The following is a 19876-nucleotide window of genomic DNA, read 5'->3' as shown; positions in this document are numbered from 1 at the left end:
TTCACCTTGAGTTACACTTGAGAACAAAATCTAAAAACCACAACAACAATCCATTATCATTATCTTTGTCATTTGACAAAGTGTGAATGCTGATGTAACCAGTTGCTAGCAGAAGTCTTAGTGAGGTCTGACCAGTGGAGAAGAGACATCCTAGTGAAACAGCAGCCTGCTGAGCTCAGCTGCTAGCTGCCAGTCAGTCAGGGGCTGTGGTGTTGGATCTAGTACCATGTACAACACATGGCATAAGTTTCTCTCTCCCTCCTCCTTATTTTGCAGTGTTCTTTTTCTCCCTCTTCCTCTCACTGCAGCCAGTCTGATCCGGCTCTCATCCACTAACCAAGTCCCCAGCATTGATTTACCTTCACCTTTCATTTAAGCTGAAACGGAGAGAAAGAACGAGGGGGGAGGAAAGAGCGGGGAATGGAGGTAGAAAGCCTGTTATTGGTTGACTGGGCCTGGTAAACTTTAGACGTCACCGATCTGTCACCGTTTCCCACTCTCGGCTTCCCTCCCCTTCTTCCTTCCTTCCCTCTCTCCTCCTGCTCCCCACCCTGCTCTGGCTCTAATCACCCTCTGTGTGTTAATGTGACATCTTTACTGCACTAACTAACAGCTCATTATGGCAGACTGATGCTTTGTCAATAGCTATTGGTTCATTTGGCCCCGTTCAGCCTTTAAACAAAGATGTCCGCTGTGAGAAATGGACCAGAGTCCAGAGCTCCTTCACTTCCTGCTCGCTTACCAGGAGGGAGGGGGGGTCGTAAATTTGAATCTCGATCCAGCCAATTAGAGCACTGATTGTCAATGGCTATCTTTAATTGTCCAGGAAAATTATAACGGGGCTTTTAAGTTCACACACAGACACACACACACACACACACACACACACCCTTTTCTTTGGGTTTTGCATTTGACTGATGACCTTTTGCTGCCCCTCCCCCCACCATCATACATATGCAGTGGTTGTTAAAACAGCAAATACTGAAATGACAGCAGGTGTCCAATCAGATAGATCACAGATAGATGTACCATTTGACGGGGGGCGACCCCCATTCTGAAGGACTGCCATTCCGACGGTCCGCTATTCCGAAAATTTCCGAAGGTCCGTTATTCTGGATTTCCGAGGGGCCGCCATTCCGAAGGTGTCAGTCGCGGTGTTTTATTTTGAAGGGTCGGGGTCGGATTCTCTCGTGTTTCTTTGTTTGACTTCCTGCTCAGCTTGGTGCGTTCGCTCGCGGAAAATAGTCCGACCAGATGAGACGATCGCTGCAGTGGCGCGAGCCGGTGGCGCGTCTGGTGTGTGTGAACGACACAATGGGTTAACATGGGCCGGTGTGTCTAATAATGTACAGTGGGCAAATATACAAGACAAAAAAGATGCAAATGTGCGGCCGCTCCAGGATTTGATCCGCGGATCCTACCGCAGCAATCACTTCACCTGCTTTACGACAGCACATTAAACCAACTTTTCGAAATGGCACACCTTTTTTCAGGTTCGGAATGATGCCCCTTTTTCAAAAATAAGTAAAGGGATAGTTCACCCGAAATTCAAATTTCACTCATTATCTACTCACCCTCATGTGGATGATGACGGTTGCGAACAGAGCTCACTTTTCTTCGTCCAAAAGACACACCAAAAAACATCCAAATACCTCCATCCTGCTCGTCTGTAATGTCCCTCTTGTATTGAAGCCCCAACATGAGAAATTGTTCTGAAAAAAATTAAATAAGTCTATATATATTTTAAGCTTGTTTGTAAATCTCGCACAATTTGCACTGACACCGGTGGAGCCGTGAACTGGGTGTCAGTCCAAATGTGTCTTTTTGGATGAAGAAAAGTGAGCCCCGTTCGCAACCGTCATATGGACATGCAGTGCTGCACGGAGCCCCGCTGTAACTCAGAGAAGCCACGGAGGACTTCTCCCCAGCCCTTAGTCCACATGAGGGTGAGTAGATAATGAGTGAAATTTGAATTTTGGGTGAACTATCCCTTTAAGGGCCGGCATTCCGAAACATTAAAGTAAACGTTCAGAATGGCGGCCCTTCGGAATGGCACCCTGGAACCGTATTTGACATTAGGGTGAATTCAGGGTGATTGGGACATAAGGTTGAATGGGACAGTATAATGATACACGTTTTATTTTCTTGCCTGAAGAGTGAAAATGCAAACTTTTATGTTGAGCCCTAGCTGTGAAACCACATAATCCAAATGCCATGCCCCCATTGGTGTGACGTCACGTATGTGGGCAGGGCAAGCATCAAACAGGAGGTTGACCCTGCAGTGTATCAGGTGAGGAAAATGACATAAGCTTTAGCAAGTTTTCATCTTAAGGTCAGAACCTTAAACTGTAAAAAAAATATGGACGTAGCGTCTGTGACGTCACCCATTGGTTTTGTGGAGTCGTTTTTGTGACTCAAATATGGCGGCCTGAACAGCGCCATGTTGGATTTACCAGCTGAGAACCCGCCCACTGGCCTCGAAGCAGCCGTCTCCAGACCTGTCACTCAACGTTTCCGTGCCCTAATTGGCGAGAATTTTTACCTAATAATAGTAAAACAGTAGAGTTAAAAAAAAAAAACTCAGAGTGTGTGCAGGGGTAGAAACTATCGATTGAGGCCATGTTTATTGAGGATGTAAAGTCGGTGATTTTAACATGGGGGTCTATGGAGACATGTTGCTTTCTGACACCAGCCCCCAGAGGAAGCCGAGGGGATTGCAGTTTGTTGAACGCGGAAGTGAGCTTCACTTCTCAGACCGACAACTGCCCCCTTGGTCAGAACATTGTCACAGCTGATGTATTTCACAAACCTTTGATGGACACATGAATATGATGTAGTATTGCAACAAAACAGCAGGAAGGCAATACAATTGGAGTGAGGACAGGATGAAGAGAGATAGTGGAGGCAGTTGACAGTGAGGAAAGGCAGCTTTATAATGTATGAATTGCGGATGGATTTTTAACCTTCAATAATAAAAGTTTAACAGAAATGAACATGGAGTCTTAATTCATAATGATGAACAGCAGAATGAAATGCATGTGAGCATGTGAAATCCTACTTAAGTGAATTAAATTGTGCAATTTATATGCTTACACTAACTTAAATCAATGCAAAGATGTGCTGTCCCAATCACCCAAATGTTACAAAATAGAAAGGTCTTGGGTCAGATTACACAAAGGGGTATGCCACTCATTCTTGGAATATAAGCTTCTTTCCTCCTCAAATGGATAGGGAACATGTCTCATATGTTGGGCTATTTTTCTTTAATTATGGCAAAAAAAAAAAATCTTTCACAAGGCAGAAATTCAAAAACTGTTCTTAATTCCCCCTATAAAACTGAGGTCTGTAACTCTCGTGTTTGATTTCTGTGTGGTCTTGATTTGTTCTAATCATTAACAGGGGTCAGAGTTCATTCAAGTCCACATCACTGCTGATATTTATAGTCCACTGTTTGCATGTATATCGATGTGTGTAACAGAAACAGGATTGATTCAAGTCTTACTGCTGTTTGCTCGGCTCATGTTGATGATCTGGAGGTCAAAGTTCGTCCCCCGATCACAGATTCTGTCCCAATGCTAACACATGCTAACACATGCTAAGGACGCAGCCGATCTGGCTCTTTGTCCCTCTGCCGGAGCAGCAGCCAGAACAGCCAACCCGATTAGCACTTCCCATCTCATACTCCGTCACCCATAACGACGTAGCACAACAATGCTAACACGGTTAGCGCTCTATCTGTCACTGCTGCTATATATTACAACGGTCATAACCAGCAATGCTAACACACTTAGCCTTTAGCTGTATCTTTCATCTTTCTTTTATCGTTCCTCTCCCATCCATAGGCTGTGTGTGTGTGTGTGTAGATATAAACCAATAAGGAAGGGGGTTTGCCATTTAAGGCGGACTGATGATAAAATGCCAGAAGATCCAGATGATGAGATTAGCTGTGTGTCTGGAGACTGGAGGACCTTTAGAGCCACCACAGGATTATAAATACTTAAAGTAAATGATCTGTGTTATATTGTATTATATGTTTCTTCATATTATGACTGTTTAGCATTTACATTTAAAGTGAAAATACAATCAAGTGTATTGATCGGAGTGGATTCAGACAGTAGAAGATAAGAGCCTTCATGTTAATGTAAAGCCTGAGAGAAAAAGCTCTGATACAACTGGTACAGAGATATTCCTCACTATATCAGCAGCAAATCAACCACCTGATCATTTAAACATGAAAACAAATGAGCCACAGAGACTATCATATTGTTTTCTGTTCCTAACTTTTAGAAGACCATGTTCCATATATCTAACCCACCTCTGGGTCAAGATTCCTCACCGCCTTTATCTTTGTGTAGCACATTGTGAAGAATCTGCTAAAAGCTCTGGACCTCAGGCTACTGTGGGTGAGACCTGCAGAGAGAGAGACAGACAGACACCTGGTGGGGGAAAGGGGAGGGATACGTGTGTGTGTGTGTGTGTTTGGAGGAGGGGAGATGTTATTGAGGGATGGGGGATATTTTCCGCAGTCTTAATGGTCAGTCTGTCCCTACAGAGCCTGGCTCAAATGTCAGGTCAGCGATGAAGTGACCCCCATCCTGCTCGCTGTCTTTATCCAAGGAGTGTGTCAGTGTGTGTGGAGGAGTGTGTGTGTGGCACAAAACCTAAATCACTTTTACCCAAACCCCATTTTAAACATTAAGAATGATTATTTTCCTTAAGCGTGTATGATTTCTGTCTACAAGTAAACAAGTAACTATACTGATGCAGATTTAAGTTAGTAAATCAACTGCAGTATTTTAAGACTGAATTGATCTGAACACATCCCATCATATTCACCTCTGCAGAGAGATGACAAAAGTAAAATGATTAAATCACATGGAATGTGTGGTAACAAGCTCCTGTTGTTCTCAGATAAATCCCCCCCCCCCATCCATCCACTCTGTTCTTAGCCCACTGTTTGTTGTATTAACAGGTAAGGCGCTGACCTTCCTGCTTCTGCAGCCCCCCAGCCCCAAGCTCCCCCCTCACAGCACCATCCGCCGCACCGCCATCGATCTGATTGGACGAGGCTTCACTGTCTGGGAGCCGTATATGGATGTGTCAGCGGTGCTCATGGGACTGCTGGAGCTCTGTGCCGACGCAGAGAAGCAGCTGGCCAAGTGAGTCTGCACGCACACACACACACACACACACAGCCAAGTCATATGTGGCTTTTATTTCAAAATTACAAATACTTAGTATTTTATATTTTGACAAATATGCTAATTGGTTATTTAAAGGAGACATATTCTGCCTCTTTTCCTCAAATTAAAACAGTCCCCAGGTGTCTTAAAGACATGTCTGTGACATGCTTTGGTCAAAATCCCCCAAGGATCAAACATCACAGCTCTTTTCATCCTCTCTAAACAGCCCTGTTCACAACGGCTGCTTTCAGTGACTGTCCCTTTAAATGCAAATGAGCCACTGCTTGCCCCGCCCCCTTCTACTGGTACTAGGTAGGGGTGGGGTTATGCAAATTCAAAAACTAGTTACATCATTGCCAGACAACTGAGGGAACAGCTCCTAAAAGAGCCTACAAATTACTGATTTTTTTTCGTCAATTCTCACATTTTCGGGGCCGGAAGACAAACACCCAAATCTGTTAAAGAGCCTTCAAAACCTGATATGTCCCCTTTAAGGGGCTGTGTCCACCAGACGCGTTTTCAGCGCTCTGGGCGTCTATTTTACATTCAAACCCTAGTGAGTTGGGCGCTCACAGCTCTCAGCGCCCTCGGCGGTAAAACGCCCTGGGCGCTTGCTTCTTTTTGTCGCGGCGCTCAGAGCGCTTCGAGTTGAAATCTGTTCAACTTTTAGAACAGCGCCGCGCTCGTCAATGTCACTTTTCCCCGCACTGACCAATCAGAATCAAGAAGGGGCGGGACATACGTTACCGACCGCAACACAACCGGAGACGTGGCTCGGTTTATATCCTGACCCACACTTGTATTGAAGGTAGGCCGACCTCAGGGTCCATGTCAAAAGCTGCCGCTAATGCTATTGTGTATTTCTGACACTCGTTGTAGTGTTTACATTAAACAAGGCCGGAACACGGAAGTGTCAGAGGACTCGTTTTGTAACCTAGCAACAGCGGCATTCTGACGAGGGAGAGAGAGAGCGCTAAGCGCTGGGAAAGCAGCGCTGAGAGCGCTGTCAGAGCTGAAAGCGCGTCTGGTGGACACGGCCCCTAAATGAATTCTGTACTGTGACTGCATTGGTTTCCTTTCAAGTCTTGTGCTAATACTTCCAAAACGTATTAAAGACCTTGTAACCGCTCTCAGAACCATGTAGTTCCACATCATCACATGTTTCCAGTTAAAACACACTGGTAGGAGGGGACTTGTTGCGGATATTTATTTATTTTTTTAAATTTTCCAATAAACAAACAATGACAGACATTCCCTCCACACTCTACAGGGTTATAAAAGGGGAGAAAAGAAAAGAAAAACCAAGATAAAAAGTAAAACAAAAAAGAAGAAAACAGTATAACAATGTACATATACAGTACATATACCCACACACATATACACATCTATGCATGTGCACGTACACATACATACACACATATGCCGACATAAACATATACCAAAGTAAGATAAATTATGACTAAGGAAAAAAAAAACGAAATAAATATACAAACAAACACACATAGAAGGCAACAACACTACATGTTGGGGATGATCGGAAACATCAGGAAAAAAAGAGCAAAAACTAAGATAAACATGTCGATGAATAAACAAAACACAGTAGTGGTGGTTAACTAACTATTGCTTTGCTCATCTGTATCGAGCCACGCTAAACCAAATAAGCCTCTCTGGAGAGCCTTGTTGCGGATATTGATTGACATCTATAGTAACCAATAGCGTGGAATGTATGACCTGCGTAACCAAGATCTTAATACCAATGAAAACAGGCTGCTCTCCTCCACCTGCCGACCTCATCGATGAGTCAGGTGGGGATGAGACAGATGAGGATGATGATATGGATGAAGATGTTCCTGCAGTCAGACTGTGTATGTTTGAGCCAGTAGCTGGAGGGAGCAGCGCTGCCAGCTCATCCTGCTGATGGAGCTGATGCTTCACGTGGAGTTTGTCCACAGTGAACAATGAATGGAGCGCTGCTGCCGTAAAGTTTGTAGAAGTTCACACAGAAAATCCAGCACCAGCCCGTTCTCTCAGACTAGCCAGCAGGTCCAGCACTGAGGTTGCCATGGGAAAAATTTGTAGTTGGAGGACGTATGTAAACATTGGACTTTTTTGATTTTTAATTGGATAAGGAATTAGGACCGCCCACAAATGCAGGATGAGTCATCAAACGTTAGTATTCATATTACAGGCAGAGGGTATAATATTTATAATTATAATATTATTATAATATCTTTCTTATATGGTTTTTATGGAGCGATAAATGCACAGTTAACATGTGGACACCGGATTAAAGCTTGGAAAATACATTTTTCCTTTTAATGGTGTCTTTAAAAGTAGATTTTTAAAGTCTGAAACAACAGCAGTAAAACAAACATTTTTAAAGAGTAGAAATGTTTTTTTTTTTTTTTTTAATGGTCTGGTATTATGGTATGTGATAGTGTGACATGGACTGTACAGTTCTCAATACATGCACATAAACACAAACCTCACATACAGTAGATTACAGAACACAAAGACACACAATATCAGATCCCTCACTTTGTCCTCACTGACTCATTTGTTGTTTGTGTTTGTCAGTGTATGGACACACACACACACACAGAGGGAGAGAGCGGGAGAGAGACAGAGAAACACTTAGACATTACAGAGCCGACACACTGAGTTATGGAGGCCAGGCTGTAATGTGATTGCAGGACATTATGGTGATGTAACGATGTCTGCGTTGCTCTGACATGTGAGTCCTCTGTCTGTGTGCGTGTGTGTTAGTCTGTGTGCATGTGGTACCATGATGGGTTTTTTTCTGGTTCTTTGCCCCACTTACAGCGGTGCTTTAAAGGGATAGTTCACCCAAAACTGTAGCGGAAGCGCCTCTTCCCGGTTCGTCAAATTTGGACGAACCGGGAAGAGGAGCTTCGAGGAGCTTCCGCTACAAAACAAGCTTGAAATATAGATTTATTAAATTTTTTTTGGGACAATTTCGCATTTCGGGCCTTCAATACAAGACGGACATTACATACGAGCAGCATGGAGGTATTTGGATGTTTTTCCGTTTTTTTGTTACGAAGACAGTTGGTATCCATTTGCAACCGTTATATGGACATGCACTGCTACGCCGAGACCCCCTGTAACTCAGAGAAGCCACGGAGGACTCTGAAACTTCTCCCAGCCCTTAGTCCACATGAGGGGGAGGAGATAATGAGTGAAATTTGAATTTTGGGTGAACTATCCCTTTAAGTGGAACGCCACTTTCCACAGCGGCTTGTTTACAGGTGTGCAGATGTAGTAGTGTTAGCTGCTTGTGAAGCCTGTGGGTGTGATGAATGTCCTCAGGTCACTGGAGTCAGAGTGGATCGAGTCTGAAGTTTGAAAATGAGAAAAGTGTGGAGGTGTGGAGGTGTGGAGGTGTGGAGTGAGCAGAGCTCCAGGCTACAGCAGCCACTAACTAAACACACCCAGCTGTCGATGCTCGGGTTGCATTGTGGGTAATATGGGTGACAGATTTTGACAAGGAAGAACAAATATTGTACAGACTGGAAGACGTATTACATATTTGTTTTCCTGTTCAGACCTTCAGATAGATAGTCTGTGTGAAGGGAACCATCCACTTGATTTCTGTTAGTCACCGTGACTCCTGCTTCAACCAGACTTTCTGAGATCTTCCACTCACAAGTCCATGTTAGACCACAGATGTTGACAGCAGCAGCAGTCAGCCTCACTTCCTGGACCATCAGGATCACTACCGGCAACCGTGAGGTCAGAGGTCATGGCTGCTTTCATACAGGCACAGTGAAGTGGAGGTTAAACTTGAAGCAGCGTTTTATAAAAGTCAGGGTCACAGGTGGAGTAGAGAAGGTTCAGTGGCATCGCTTCATTGATGGTACAGAAGGGTGTGTGTGTGTGTGTGTGTGTGTGTGTGTGTGTGTGTGTGTGTGTGTGTGTGTGTGTGTGTGTGTGTGTGTGTGTGTGTGTGTGTGTGTGTGTGTGTGTGTGTGTGTGTGTGTCTTCCGTCCTACTGAAATCTAACTGGCCAACATAAGTTGATCCTATTAAGGTTGAAACTCAAGCCGGGCTAGTCTGGTTAAATGAGTATAGATATGTCTGCTGCGTGTGTGTGTGTAGAAGAGAAAACTACACAATTCAATTTTAGTAGATACATTTCTAGTAAAACTCAAAGTGACAAGAACTTGAAAAGACAAAAAAATAAAGATTTTCACCCTAAAATAATTTCTACCCAGGGATGGACATTATTAATATTTATTTTAGATTATTATTATCTTAGATTTAACCGTACTACTACTACTACTACTACTACTACTGCTGGTTATTGACCTAGTACATTCTTTCTACTCGTATTTGGTAGTTTTCGTTATATTATAAGAGAAAAAAATAATATTTTGTACAAGAAGCAAATCATTATCCTAGACCAATTTAACTGATGATAGAAATATAAACAAACGTCACACACAATACTGTTTTTATTGATTTATTTTTAGCTAAACTACTTAAGAATGATAATTATTGTCAGTTGATAAAAGTGTTCAGACAGCCTCTACAAGAATAAAATATGTCATATATTCCTATATTAGTGTTATGCTGCCATATATCACCCTAAAGGGGATATGTTGTCATATATATACTGTACATCCCTTTTGATAGATGAGGAGTTAACCATAACGTATATGAATATCCATAGAAACTGTAATTTTACTTTTTTTTAATGGTATAACATGTGAAAAACAATTTATATACATATAATGTGTTCAAGGTTATTTAAACCACATAAATATAAAAATAATTCTACATGAATCAATCATTAATCACAACATGTCTCTTTTGTAATTCTGTAAGAAGTGGTTTCAGACACTGAGGGGAAATTGGCTTCATGTTGCGAGTGTTTCTGAGCACACGTGTACGGTGGCCCTGAGAGATCAATGCACTGCCACGTCAGAAAATACATGAAACATACGAAACATTAAGTCCAGAAAAATATGAATGAATGAATCTTTTATGTTCAAGCTTTTCTCAAAAGAATAGTTTTTTAGTTTTATATCTTAGGAAATGCAACAAGTCATCCTGTGGTGAAGAGCTTTGTGATTACCCATTCATACAAGGCAACAGCCAGCAGGTAGTTTATCTTAGTTTAGTTTAGCTCATCTGGATTTAGTTTAGTTTAGTTTAGTTTAGTTTAGTTTAGTTTAGTTTAGTTTAGTTTATCTTAGCTTAGTTAATCTGGTTTTAGTTTATTTTATCTGAATTCATCTGGGTTTGGTTTAGTTTATTTTAGCTTAGTTTAGTTAATCTGGTTTTAGTTTATCTTATCTGAATTCATCTGGGTTTGGTTTAGTTTATCTTAGCTTAGTTTAGTTAATCTGGTTTTAGCTTATCTTATCTGAATTCATCTGGGTTTGGTTTAATTTAGTTTATCTTAGCTTATCTTCACTTAGTTTAGTGCATCTAGTTTGAGCTTAGTTTATTTGAACTAATCTGGTTTTAGTTTAGTTTATCTTATTTTAGCTTAGTTTAGTTCAGCTGGTTTTATCTTATCTTATCTTAGCTCATCTGGTTTTAGTTTAGCTCAGCTTTGCTGAATGTACAGACATTCTAGTTGTGTCGATCCTCTCATCTCAGTGAAATAACAGAACACTGAGCTGAGGAGCGCTGACATTAAGCGCTGACATTAGCTGTGCCTTTGCTATTTTATTTCTAAGCTGGAATAAACAGTAAAAACCTTGACAACACTCACACAAATGTAAACACAAATGCATAGTTTATGATGATGTATAATTGATAACATGATGTCTGCAGCTGTGTGTTGTTGCCTCCTGGTGTTTTTTGAAGTAAACAGTACGAGGGCTGATCAATGAGACGCACAATAATCAGATCAATGCAGTACAAAACAGAGAGAGATAGAATACATTAATACACACATGTAACACACACACACACACACACACACACACACACACACACACACACACACACACACACACACACACACACACACACACACACACACACACACACACACACACACACACACACACACACACACACACACACAGCTTCCACTGGGTTTTAGTTATCCATCAGTGGACAGTTTGTGCTGTAGAGGAGGCAGAGTGAGGAGCTGAATGCATGACTGGCTGAGATGAAGTGGACACACACATGTGCACATGCACAGAGGGTGTGTTTCACTGCAGCTGACTTGCAATGAGGCTTTTTTGTTCCTGATTCACCAACCAGTCGTCAATACACTCCCTGCAGAGCTGTGTGTGTGTGTGTGTGTGTGTGTGTGTGTGTGTGTGTGTGTGTGTGTGTGGGGTAATCCCCTCTCTGTATAAAGGAGGCTGTTTGGCAGATAATTCAGTCTTGCTTCCACAAGGAACATCATACTCACACTGCTCACACACACACACTACTTTACTTGTTGTGTATGTGAGAGAGTATAGAACTGTGTGTGTGTATAGTAGTGTACGATTGGGAATACAGTAGTGTGTGTGAGAGAGTATGATATTACATGTGAAAGCAAGTTTGACCTACAGCAGGTAAATAAGTATTGAACACGTCAACATTTTTCTCAGTAAATATATTTATAATAGACCTATTGATATGACATTTTTAACAGATGTCGACAACCCAACTAATGCACACATACAAGGAAATGCAAACATTTATGTCCATAGATTAAGTCATGTGTAATAAAGTGAAATGACACAGGGAATAAGTATTGAACACATGAAGAAAAGGAGAAGGTGCAAAACGGTTTGGAAAGCCAAGAAAGCAGCTGGAGTCGGTCAGTATGTAGGCTACAGCTGCTGTGTAATCTCATATTGTCTCTGTACAAAGGCCAAACACTGAAATAATTTATTATCGCCGTGCCGCGCGGCGGCCGGAGATGACATCATCCAGATCAGAGGTCAGTAGGTCAACCTACAGGCGCAGGATGTTGATAACATGCCACCACGGGCTCGGAGGGGAATAGCACTAGTGTATCATAACTAAATATTGGTGAAATGAACGAGTTTGCGGCGGATAATGTGTTATTTAGAGGCTGCATTGCGCTGCCCCGTGTTCTCGCATTATACGGATATACGCGCCGCTCCACTGGGGCTAAGTTCGTCAAAACGACTCCAAATGACACCAAAGTTATCTGGGTGAGTAAATGATCATATTTTATGCTAGAAATAAGGTCCAGGTTGTAAAAAACGGAAATTATCCTTTAAATAGTGAAACAGCGGCGCTTTTACAGCCGATTTTATGATTAAACTCTGAACATAACCTGTTCGGGACCATGTTTTGAGCTAAGCATAAGTTGCCATGGTGATCTAGCCACGTTAAAAGAGCCATCTTTGTAGTACCGGAGAGCCTGGCTTTAGACTCAACATACCTCGCTATCACACTAAACTGGCTTCACAGTACAGCCCTCTGATGCTCCTCACAAGATTTCTGACAGAGTCCAAATCAAACTAAGAAGAGTCGTCCAAGAGCCGAGGACACTGACTGATCTGTAGAGACCTGGAATTAGCAGGTACAGTTGTAAAAAAAAAAAAAACAATGAGTAATGCACTCAACCCCCATGGCCTCTATGCATGCTCACCATGCAAGTCTATTGACATGCTCAATACCAAAGTCCTTCTAGGCAAGTCAGGCCACTCGGCGGCCATATTGGCGACGCTTCGAAAAGCCCAAGAAGACCAGACCCCTATCTAAATGAATGGAGGGGTGGTCAAATCCACCCTTTAACGTGATAGCAGAGCGGAAAAAACATACAGACGTGCTAGCCAGTGAAATAAGATACAAATAAAAACCAAAAAAACATAAACTTTACCGCAGAATGACGTTTAAATCGCTATTTTTCCACAGGGAGTACTCAACTGCGCATGCGCGCGGATTTACGACACCGCCGTTACTGTACGGCTGTAACGGCTAAATCCGTGATCTAGCAGCAGCCCGAGCATACCTACACCGTGACCGGTCTGCCCCGCTCTACCTGGAGACATATCGGCTTGAGTCTGGAGATTTTTGCCCAAAAATAAACGCTAGACTTACATGAAATCTGTCTTAATCATCACCTATGGGCTCCTAGTTCTGTGTGTGGTGACTGTGTCTGCTCCCCCCTCCCACTAACGTTAGCTGTCTCGGATGCTATCGAATGCTAGCATGGATGTATTAGTGCTAGCATGTCGTCTCAGCAGCAGCAGCAGTCAGTTAAAAATAAATAAATACAGTCCGAGTGAACCGCTGGAGCCACGGACTGATTACCGACCATCACTAAGAACTAAAGCCTCGACCGGTAACAAGTATGAGGGGCGTTGTGCTGAGCTAGCTCGATGCTAACTTCGACTAGCGGTAGCGTTAGCATTCGCTGCTAGCTTCGGTTAGCATCCGCCGCTAACAGCCGCTTCTCAGCTCACAACAAGCCTCTCGTACTCGGTACAATAAAACAATAGAGGCTCTCTTTATGGTGACGGTGTCTATCGGTCCACGGCTCCAGTGCTTCACCCGGACTGTGTTTTTTTTTTTGGAGTGGACTGCTGCTGCTGCTATCATGGACAGGAGGCTAACGCCCCAGGGGAGGGGGCCCAGTATGTTTAGGTTAAAAAATGAAACGAACAAAACTATACATTCAAAAATTAAATTAAAGAAAATGTGGACTGATCGGTTCATTGTAAAACGCTTATTGATGTGAATGTGGTGAATTCTGTATACGTAGCCCCGAGGTAGCTCTTTCGTTCATTTCGTTTTCGTTGTTGTTGCCACCAGATAGGTTTGTCTGTCGTAAATCTACTTGTGCGCATGCGCTGGTGCAACAACATGATTGGCCTAGTTCAGCTCTGGCAATGCAGGTGATTGGCTGCTGGTGAAAAGGGGCGGGACATGCGCCATCTTTGGCGTCGCAGCTTTCCCCATTCAAAACGGGCAGAGTGGTCTGTCTCCTCATATTATAACGTCACTGTCAATACTTATTTCCCCTGCTGTATGTCTCCAATGGCCTCTCATACACTTGGACATAAACACACATATAGAAGTGGAGCTGCTGAACTGTGAAAGCTGTGGATCTTTAAATGTCTCACCTCACTAAATGAGCAGCTGTGGGCTTTAAACGCCTCTTGCTCCCTGCTCTGCTCTGATCAGTGTGATGTGTTTATAGACACACTGTAGGGATAAATGCAGTGTGTGATAAAGGTAAGTGAATGTTTTGGTTGTGTGTCTCCTGCAGAGTTAAGTATGTGTTGTTGTCTCCATGGACATCAACTCATGAACACAACAGGACATTTAAAGACTGATCAGAAAACTACAGATGAGAGGTTACTGAGACAGCGAGTGGAGGAGTGGGCGTCCATCACACTTGCTTTTACCAAACCAGTTAGTAAAACTGTCAACTTGTAGGGCCCTATAAAATTCCTTTTATGTTTTCCCAAATTCGTTTTAATTCCATTTTTTTCCGTTTTAATTTTTGGGAATTCTTTTTTTTTTTACCTGTTACTCTTATTTTACTACCCAAAAGAGTGTTTTTAATGTTAATGACTATTATTGATGTAACAAACACTTTTCCTCCATTCTTGAACAACAAATACTACACGATGCAACATAACACTGCAGTGTAGGTAGGCCTACTTCATGTACCAACAAAATTGTAATGCTTGTGAGCTTTAAACTGTTTCCAGTAAAATAAATTATATTAGTTAGCTTTTCACATGGCTTCTGGACAATAGGTGGCCATTGCATGTGTTTTCATGCTTTAGTCAACAGAATGTTGGCAGAATGTCAGTGCAGCTGACACATACAGTACAAGTCATGTAGGAACTGCTCAGCTCCATATGAGGAGGAGAAAAAAAAAAAAAAAAAAATTTTCAAATTATTTTTTTTTTTTTCTTTTCTCATGTGTGTCTACGTGCGGTCCCGCACGCGGGAGAGGCGGCAGTTTGAGAGGCTGACTGTGGTGAAATGCTAGCATGGTTATTTAAAACACCATCTCTGATACACGGACAGGGGCGCACGCTAAATGTGCTATATCGCGCTAATTGCTCAGCCCAGAATGTCCAATATGTTGGGAGGACTGTGACACAGAGTTCAGTCCCAGTTGATGTTATCAATATATTTGAAATAAATTATGACACCAATTAATAATAATAATAATAATAATAATAATAATAACATTTTAATTTGAGTAGGGACAGTGCATAATAATGAACATTAGTATAATTAAAAATAAATACTGCTGTAAATATGCCGGATTATAGCCAGGCGGTTAATTTGCATCCGTCGTCCCTAATAAATAAATAAATAAAATACAACAGTATACCACAAAGAATAAAAACAATACAATAAATAAAATACATGTTAATTGGAGGGCCCAATTCATTCGAAATAAAAACATCACAAAAAAAAAAAAAAAATCTGGATTTTCATGGGCCCTCTCCCTCCTCGGGCCCTGGGTAGTCAGGTCCCCTTTCCCCCACGACACGCCCATGATTCCGTGATTGTGTAAATCATAAGGCCCTTAACCTGTGAGGCATCAATCTGACCTTTGTGTTGTTTGTAAACTTGTAGTGCAGTAGAAAGCAGCCACCGCTGTCTGCTGACCAACTTCTACTGTACCTATACACTGTGCTGTCTCTGGATCAGCCTGTAAGCCGTGTGTCCATTAGTTAAGTGGGTCTGCAGCTGAGCAGAAGCAGCCGCTACGCCGGCTCCTTAAACAGCCGCTCATGTACACACACTGTTGGTTTTTCTTCCTGCAGTGACTCTCATCATGTGACTGAGGTTGTTCACTCCTCCCTCACACATCCAAATCAATACTTCCAATCCTCACTGTGTGTTTATGTGTGTGACTCAGTATTGACTGGATAATGTCAGCGTGATATTGGCTGTGAGTGCAGTCAGGTTGCCAGGTTCACACACACTGAACCCTGCATGTGTGTGAGTGTGTGTGTGTTTGTGTGTTTGTGTGTTGTCAGCTCTGCATCAGAGTTGAACCATTTCCATCTGAACTCATAATCCATCACGGCCGTCCCTGCTTTTCTTTACATTGTCTTGTTGTGTTTTGTTTAGTTGTGCTCAGTTTTATTTGCTGTCAAGCAACACAAATAAAAAAGAGTATTGTTGTCTGTACATAGACAATTCAGTGATACGTATATACTCTTTATATAACAAGTCTAGCCTTAAGGATTAAGGCCTTGGAATGTCCCAACATGCAATACAAATAAACATGAAAACACAACAAAACAACACAATTATGAATTACTCAACAAATAGACACAATACTGAAGAACACAACCACTAGATGGCCTTGGAGCAGCCAGGAAAACTGACATTTCTATAAAAGTGACTGTGTTTTGTAATCGAGTGGTGAGTAATGTAGAGGTACAACCACGGGCAGAATGACAAAGCTTATTGTTAATTGTAATGAACAGTAAGAAGTGTGTTTGATAAATAATAACATGGTTAAAGGAGTAATGCAGGTTTCCTACTGGGCACTGAGCACCCAACAGTTCCTGGTCTGGAAAGAACTGCTTCTTCAAATGAACTTTGAATAGTGATCAGTAATTCATTGTAATTGCAGTTTTTCTCCTTCAAATGATTGTGCACTCTCTCTGTATATACATGTATGTATGTATAAAGTACACACACATACACACTGTATACAGAATGTATACACTGTTGCAGCTTTATGTTAAAATCTCTTTTCCCCTCATCAATCTACTCACTGCACCCCATAATGAAAGCACAAGCACAGAATTATAGAAATTTTTGCTAATTAATGAAAAAAGAAAAACTGAAATATCACAAAAACTTTTTCACAATATTCAAATGTTTTTGATTCACTGTAATTTGGGTTTTCATTAAATGTCATTAAACGCATCATCATTACAATTAAAAGACATGGAATATTTCAGTCAGTGTGGAATGAATCTACTATCATCACTATATTTATTTGAATTACTGAAATAAATGAGTCTTTCCATGATATTTTAATTTATAGAGATGCTGAGATGCGTGTGTGTGTGTGTGTGTGTGTGTGTGTGTGTGTGTGTGTGTGTGTGTGTGTGTGTGTGTGTGTGTGTGTGTGTGTGTGTGTGTGTGTAGTATATAAATACACAAACACACACACATTCCACATTTCTTAAGTGAAAAATATATATGGTCAAATGTGTGTTCTCCGGTGACTGCAATAATAATCCAGATTATTTCCTTCCATGTAGTAAATGTTGGCCATTAACCTGGGAGCTTCTCACTACAATTAGCTCCCTGCGCTCCCGGAGCCTTATATCAACATCGTGACTGTTTCCAATTACAGCCACCTCTCTGAATGAAATTAAACATCTCAATATTGCTGATATATTGCCAATATATTACCAGTATTAATTACAGGATCTGTAGCTGTGATCTGTAATCAGAGGAGATGAATGGTGCAGCGCAGCCATCCGTTCACCCATCACCCCCCTCCTCCCCCTCCCTCTCTCCATCCCCAGAGTCATTTGTTAACAAGGTGGCCTTGCTCGCTCTCTTTCTCTCTCTCTCTCTCTCTCTCTCTCTCTCTCTCTCTCTCTCTCTCTCTCTCTCTCTCTCTCTCTCTCTCTCTCTCTCTCTCTCTCTCTCTCTCTCTCTCACTCACTCTCTCACTCACACACATACACACACACACTCACTCACGCTTGCTCAGAGGGGTGTGTGGCCAGCTGTTAGGGTGTGTGTGTCTAATTCCTGTTGCATTGTGGGAGTCCATTATGCTGTCGTCTGGTGAATGGCTCCCATTGACTCGGCCTTGACATTATAAGCTGCCTGCTAATCTCTTCACTCCATATATTAGTAAGGCTCCATCTCTCTGTGGCTCTGACACTTTTCTCACTTCTATCTAATTTATCCTCTCTCTCTAACCTCATCCATTTATCCCTCTTTTTTCCTCCATCTGTTGTTTTTTTAAGCATCGGTTTTAAAGAATGAATATGCTTTATTCTATTTGTTTCATATTTTCAACAAATCCCATAAAATCGCGCAGCCTGTGTCCTAATAACTAATCATGTGTGTATCCAAGCGTGATGTATGTCATTCCTCTGTACCAGTATGAAACCTCCATCAGGCCTACTGTTACTGTGACTACTCCTTCATTACCATCAACACACACTGTCGTTTGTTTTGGCTCAGTCACAGAGAAACCAGCATCTAATGTGGACTAACCTGAGGTGGCATGAGTGTGTGTGAAGGTCATACCTCTGCTTTTTACACAGTTTGAATATCTCTTAATCATAATACAGTTTTTCTCAATTGCTAAGACACATTTCTGTAAAGCTGCTCTCCTTTTCTCTAAACTGTGAACACAAACCCCAATTTTCAAGCTCCATTCACAAAACCTCAGACTCTTCTTGCAAAACCAAACTTTCACCTCAAAACAGTTCAATCTGTGCCCAAAACTGAACTATGTTGTCAAATCGTGCCCCGAGTCAATCAAATTAAAAACACTACTGAGCAGTCACTAAACACTACATAGAAAAATACAAAACACAACGCTCAGCACATGAAGCTGTAGAAATAAATGTTTGTTGTTCACTGTAGCTAAATGCATGTTGCAAAACAAAAAACATGTGCATTTAGCACTTCTCTCCTTCTCTTTCTTTCACCCTCCTCCTTCCCTCCCCACGTCCATTTCATCCCCTTTTCCTTCCTTCTTTTTTCTTCCCAGTTCATCCCTCCCTGCCTCATCCTCTCTTCCTTCACCCTGTCGGCTCTCATCTTCTCCTCTTGCAGAACAGAAATCCTGTGCATTTTACACGTAGCACTTGTACAGTACAGTACAAAAACAAACAGAAATCTTGTGCATTTAGAACTTGTATACAGTAGACCTACGTAAAAATAAAGTACAAAAATGTAAATGAGGTTTATATGGCTTATATAGTATGTTCCCTCACATCATTGGACACAAGTGTGATCCATTTTGAGTTGTTGTGTTCAACCGGTGAAACTTGTGCTTTAGTTGTGTTTGGCTTTTGCCACCTGTGCTCAGCATTATGCAACACAGGTGCATCACAATGAAAATGTGTTGGTAAGTTGTGTCTAAACAGGTGAAACGTGCTGATGGTTTTGCCAAAAAAGACTGATTCAATCAGTGGGTTCAGGCAACTGAGCATTCGGTTCAGACAACAGGGTTTAGTGTTTTAGCAATCGAGAAAAACTGTAATATAAAATTAATTATAAAAAATGTATATAGATAATTATTGATTAATATAGTATTTCTACATCTGTGATGCTGTTTCTTGTGTCTTCTCGTCGACTCACTTTCTTTCTCTCTGTCTTTGATGACCTGTCTCCTGTCTCTTGCTGTGTTCTGGGTTATAACTGCTCCAGTGACTGACAGTACATGTATGTGTCTCCTTGTCTCCACAGCATCACCATGGGTTTACCTCTCAACCCGCCGGCCGACTCAGCTCGCTCTTCCCGCCATGCCCTGTCTCTGATCGCCACTGCCCGGCCGCCCGCCTTCATCACCACTATTGCAAGAGAGGTGAAATGAAACTTTTCAAATGTCTGCTCAAACAAACCAACAGCCACTCTGAGAATCCTGTCCATTATGAATATATTTTCATATATTTTCACAGTGTTTTATGAAGGCGAAGATCTTCTCTGGTCACTTGTGTTCACACATTGAATACTTGAAAGAAAAGTTCACAGTTGATATAAAAAAACTAAAACTA

At 41.8% G+C, this 19876-nt stretch overlaps 1 protein-coding gene across 2 annotated transcripts in view; it reads left to right on the top strand.

The window, feature by feature from the left end:
• The window catches only part of wdr7 (WD repeat domain 7), a 146725-nt gene that overhangs the window by 109519 nt on the left and 17330 nt on the right, over positions 1 to 19876 (top strand). For both annotated transcript variants that reach the window (XM_083983743.1, XM_083983742.1), the window contains 2 exons: positions 4973 to 5159; positions 19569 to 19686. In XM_083983743.1, coding sequence (XP_083839869.1) covers positions 4973 to 5159; positions 19569 to 19686 — 305 coding nt within the window. The remainder of the gene's footprint in view (positions 1 to 4972; positions 5160 to 19568; positions 19687 to 19876) is intronic.

Source organism: Trachurus trachurus (assembly GCF_905171665.1).
Source record: "Trachurus trachurus genome assembly, chromosome: 12".
NCBI classification, from domain to species: domain Eukaryota; kingdom Metazoa; phylum Chordata; class Actinopteri; order Carangiformes; family Carangidae; genus Trachurus; species Trachurus trachurus.
This window is presented reverse-complemented; position numbering and strand designations above follow the sequence as displayed.